Below are 6,079 nucleotides of genomic sequence, written 5' to 3'. Positions count from 1 at the left end.
ACGACTTAACGAACATGTCAATTTTGTTTGACAGTTTGTAGTGATATCCTCTTAGAAACCACTCCTACGAAATGAGTCACTGCCATAAGTAGTGATATAAGTATTAAATATAAAAATAGATGGCAGTAATGCTACCAGATAATTAGATAATTAAAAATTTGGATAATAGAAATATGAATAATAAATACAATCCCAATATACTTCCAAATTATAAATAACTAAATTAAATATTTTTGGCGAACATCCAAAAATCATTCCACGATCAACCTTATTGACACCCCTGCTATAGTGTGTGGTGTCTGCGGAATTCTAAGTATATATTTACATAATAATATTATAAGTGAATAACCAACTGTGAAAGTCTCAAGCAATAATAAATTTTTAACTATTAGCTTAGAAAAAGAGGTGAGAAAAATTGACTATACAATAATTAATTATGTAATAAATATAAAATATTATTATATAGTTACTTTGTTACTTATCGAGTATTTCTGGGGATGCTGCACTTCCACAGCATCTATGGACTGCACACCACTGGAAACCACTTATAATTTTGTCACTACGCCTCAATGCTAAATATAACACTCCATCTTACTCCACCCACTTGCTTGAAATATCTTTGTATAAAATAATCCTTAATTGTCTATGTTTTTCAAATAAAACACTTACATTGTTACCTGTTGGTAGTTTGATAAAATATCAAAAATATTGTTATTTACAAAATGTATGATATACACAATAATGTAAATTGTTAAATTGTAAATAAAGTGAAACAGAAGAAAAAAAGCATTTCAGTTTTTATGCACATAATTTATTTTAATAATCTTTCATACACATCTGTAATAATATTTATGTTTGTTTTAACTTTATAACATACCTACCTGAAACCACATACTTGGTTACACAAAAGAAAGAAATTAATTTATTATCAATTATTGATGTTAACGTACATACATACATCAATTATGAACAACTCAATATTAAAAAGTTATACTTTTTACAAAACAATGATGCAGAGAATTAAAAATATAATGAATATTATATGTATATATTTCAATATTATATACTTACAGATCTAAAACATCTTCGAAAAAATGGATTTATATATATTTTTTCATATACTTTATATCTGCGATATGCCAAAGAAGAGATATAATACCAACCTGGAAAGCTACTGATTGAAAATTAGTATCACCAATCAAATTAATAATATACATCGAATTAAAAGGTGAAAATGCTCTTTCGCATAAAACAATAAATTAAATTTTATACAAATCTCAAAAATTATTTTTTATTCTTGTACTAAAATACTTATTGCGAATGAAATTTCTAAGTCGCTTAATTCTATAAATTGTGCAAGAAAATAACAGCTACGTCAGAAATAATTTAAATTAATAAAAACTGAGAAGAAACCCTTATAAAGTGCTTTGAATATCAACTAACAACATGGACAAAACATGACGTGTAAGATAATATTATAATATAATAATTATGAATCTCAAAGGCTTGATAGAAATATTCATAATTTTCTCAAGCAGTGTATCCAGTTGTTAGTCGCAAACCAAAAGTCTTTCCATAAACTAACTAACTTCTAAAACTGAATAAACAGTGCATGAATTATAAGTATGATAAGTTATTTTGAAACGCTATGTTTCTTTATATAAAGACAATCTACTCATTTCATATATATTGAACGTTTTGTAGGTCTGATTATCTCAAAGTCGGCAAGCCATACTCAAGAAAACATATTTTTAATAGATTTTTCTATTAAATATAGAAAAAAATGTATACTAGCAGAATATCCGGCAACAGCCAGTGGTTTCCTGACAGTTCATAATATTATCAATAGATTATTGATTACAACAAATAGTTTACATCCATTTATAGTATTATATTTGGTGGAAATAAATTTCATTGTACATGTTCTTTAAAAATCATTTACTTACTATTTTTCATACATACATAACGAAAGAATAAAAGCTTTTTAATGAAACTGCATTATAATATATAATATTAGATATACAATGAATATTAATAATTATGTAGTAAGTAATATAAAATCTGAGTGTCGTTATTGTGTCTTATAAATTTTAATATCATTTTATTATCGATAAACAGTGTTGGTTCTTTGAATATTTGTGTTCATTTCCAAAATTATTTTCAATATTTGGAATGATGTTCAGACGAAAATTATATAAAATTTATTCCAAACAAAAGTTAATACTGTATGTAAATGCATAAAACATTTTATAAAAAGCTCTAGACTACTCAACGAATTTATTACAGTAATAAAATTATACCTCTAGTTCTAAATTTGAGCATAGTGACATCTGTGAATGTACATAAACAACTATCTAGCTGAAGTTCTGCCTATATTGTCGAACAGTGTTTAAAAAATACAACAGAATGTGTTTGCACGTTTGAGTCAACACAAATTAACCGCAAAACAATTTATAAATATTCTCACTCATACAATTCAACCCGAGCATTCAAAAAATACCTATAACAATAACAAAAATAGGTAATTGAAATATCTTGTAATTTAATCCACGACTTCAAGATATTTATACAAAGCCTGGACATAAAATACCTTTATTATTCTGAATTAATTTCACGCGGGAGACAGACATAATATTATTAATTAGATAGAAGACAACTGTCTATTTTATTGATTAAGGACCCACCAACAGGAACGGCTAAATACTGAGAAAAGTGTCCATTAATATATTTTTTTTACAATATTTTTCTTATCATATTATAAATTGCACACTGACCCAAAAATGTATGCTTAATTATAAAGCTATGTATGCATGTAATTATTACTATAGCGTTATTATTAAATATGAGCGTGGTGGTAACCTACGCATCCGTTTATTGTCCACACAGCCTTATAGAGTGAGATCACCCCATACCATAATAACAATAATAAACACCTAATAATGAAACTAAGTAACACTAACATTACGAATATGTTATTAAATTTATGATCGCTATTGCCAAACAAGGTTAAATGGAAAAGGTTCATCAATATTCAATAATAAAATTATGACAAAAAAAATTACCAATATTTTATGTTTGCCACCAAGTCATAAATGAAATTAATTTTGAGGTTCTAATTTTAACTAAATGGATCTATCACTAGATTTTATTAATGAAAATTACTATGTTTTTTAAATTCATTGTCGAAGAGAAAAATAAGTGATGTAAATAATAAATGAACGTAATTTGGTGAACCACTCCTTAGAACTATTATCAAGTGAGTTTAATGTGGAATATTCTAAGAATTAATGTGATGTTAAATTAACAGCTGGGAAGCATCAGATTAATTGAATGCGATGCACTAGGTCAGACTAGTCCAAGGATGTCATTTGAAGTCCATCACTTAGTGGAGATTGATAGTAATAATTTTATAAATTGACATATTTGTAGCTATCGTATAGTTCTTTCAACTAATATTCTTATATATTACATTTCATAAATAAATATATTATCTTATATGTGCACGATTAACAATTGCAGGGGGATCTTGTACCCTTTTCGCCATGTATAAGCTTCTACATTTTCATATGTTTCAAAAATTATATTTTTAAGGCATTGTTTCACAAAAGCTGCTCCCTTAAAACTATTTCAATTTCGTTTAATTTTCAGTTTAAAAAAAAAACATTTAAAAAACGCGTGTTCCAAAGCATTGCTGAGTGCAGAAATAAAAATAGAAAAAATATAAATAAATATTATATATATTATTATTGTGCATTTTGCATTTTATTTAATAAAAATGTGATGTGTGCAATTAATTGTGTAATATTATATTGTGCAAATTGCAAGTAAAAGTGCATTAAAGTGAATAATACTTAATTTTGTGCAAATTTAAAACTATAAATATATATAAATATATAGTGCAAATTTAATTACTAATTAACATAACATTTTAAATCAATAGTATTGGTGCCAAAGAGATTAGACTCCGTGCAATGTCTTTAATTGGTGCAGAAGTTTTTAATGTGAAAATGCAGTGCCTATAAATACCATCGCCTCATCAAGTGTAAGTATCCCATAATGTAGCATTGATTACATACACTTTTTTCTTTGTTAAAACTTGTCAACGATAATTAACTATTTATGCATTCGAAGAATTCTTGATATTCATTTATTAATATTATTGTGCGTATTTTTTCTTTAGGATGCTTTTATTTTTCTGATACATAACACATACAAAATTGTGATATTTTTTCGAACCAAATCCTTCGAATAATAAAACTAAACTAACTAAAAGATTATCGTTTGTTTGTGAATACCAATGGGATTTAATTTAATAAATTATATTACATTTACAGAATTTTATTAAATATTAATACTTACGTTTACAATATTTTTTGTTAAGGAAATGTGTGTAATCAATGTTGCCATTATAAAGCCAAAGTTTTGCTGTGCAATGTGTGAGTGATATAACCACAGCGTGCACATAAAGTTGAATACACAATATTATTAAATACATTTTAAAATATTATACAGTTTTTTGTTCTTAATCATTAAGTATTACGTATTCATAAAAATATCTGAACTCCTAATCAAAACAATTAATTTTCACAAAATCTAACTAGATTATGATTCTTAATGTGTCCTTTATTTGAATAATAAAAAATAATAAATAAAAAATTGTTCAAAATTTGATAAATATTTACATTCAAGCATTCTAACATGATTACACAATTCCACCCAAAATAATTATTTTAGTCATTTTGTTCAACGTTAACACAGATAATTCTTTGGTTTCTTTCCAAGATAGACTAGATAGATATTATATACTTTTCAACAACAATAAATTCATTTATATACAATGTTAAGTATTATAATACACAATGTTATAATATAATATTCAAAGGTCTAATCAGAAACAGACAAAGTCGTTGATAAGATATTATATACTTCAATACATTATATCCATCTACGATAATACTATATAATATATTTTGCGTCCAACTAAGTTTATATTTTAGTTAAATATTCAAACTCTAACAATGAAACATTATGAAATTCATAAGCCGATTAGATTTTCAAGAATATTTTTCGCGACAATGTCCAAGGATAGATTTGTCCTAACGTATGAATACGATGAACATATTATATATAATATATCGACAGTAAAATACATAGTTGATTGACTGATGAATAAAATTATCTGTAAAACTTGATGAAATACCTTTGACCAGTAATATTTAAGCAACAACTGACAGAATCCTGATAACCCGCGAAGCTATTTGGAGGTACCAGTATGACCCAGGTGACATTTTGTTTAATTTTAATTAAAATACAAACAAATAATAGTTGTTTTGACGAGAGATTTTTCATTTTTATATCTGTATAAAGATTGGAATGAACGTTATGAGGATAGCTGGTATATGTCTTTAGCTTAAAAATGTTTGGCAATCACTGGCTAGATTCTGTCAATTTTTATACATATAATACTATAATACGAGTATGTAGATATAACAAGAAAATCATCAAATTAAACAATCACATGAAAAGTTTATCGCATATATATTAATATTTAAAAGATGGAGCCAAGGCCGAAAGTTAAGAAGATACTATATTTATATTCTTCAAGCTAACACTTATTAAATGTAGTGTTATAAATATACAGATTATAACATTATTAGGCGGTTACAAAAATCCGGTGGCTTATGAATTTCATTTTTAATGATATTATAGCGATAATTATTTATCTAATAGGTTCTGTCGTCAACTGTTCCGTGCATATAAGTATCCTGCGCCTGTGGCTGGACCGACGATTCTTCCACATATCCTGAGGCGAACGGATTACCAGCGACGTGCTTCACGGCTCCATAACTCGGCGGTGCCTGCTGACTTACCATCTGGGATGAAGGACTGGAATCCTAGAACATCAACATATTTCCATAAATTTTCTATTACGCATATGAACAAAAATATCCGAAAACCACACTCAGACCCGTAAAAAACTGGACCCAATGAAATGCGTTCATAGATAAATGATTAGGTACATATTATGTTTTTTTTTTAGTCACTTAGATTTCTGTTGTGACATCATAAAGTGAGTGAT

At 26.7% G+C, this 6,079-nt stretch overlaps 1 protein-coding gene across 2 annotated transcripts in view; it reads right to left on the bottom strand.

Moving 5' to 3' along the window:
- Positions 1-882: 882 nt before the first annotated feature.
- The window catches only part of VGlut (Vesicular glutamate transporter), a 92,233-nt gene continuing 87,036 nt past the window's right edge, over positions 883-6,079 (bottom strand). For both annotated transcript variants that reach the window (XM_085959773.1, XM_085959781.1), the window contains exon 12: positions 883-5,894. In XM_085959773.1, coding sequence (XP_085815899.1) covers positions 5,724-5,894 — 171 coding nt within the window. In that variant the 3' untranslated portion in view covers positions 883-5,723. The remainder of the gene's footprint in view (positions 5,895-6,079) is intronic.

This window comes from Rhyacophila brunnea, unplaced genomic scaffold (assembly GCF_057557595.1).
Source record: "Rhyacophila brunnea isolate RB1 unplaced genomic scaffold, BYU_Rbru_1.0 scaffold_11, whole genome shotgun sequence".
Lineage (NCBI taxonomy): Eukaryota > Metazoa > Arthropoda > Insecta > Trichoptera > Rhyacophilidae > Rhyacophila > Rhyacophila brunnea.
The sequence above is the reverse complement of the archived record's forward strand: the minus strand, read 5'-3'. Positions and strand labels throughout refer to the sequence as shown.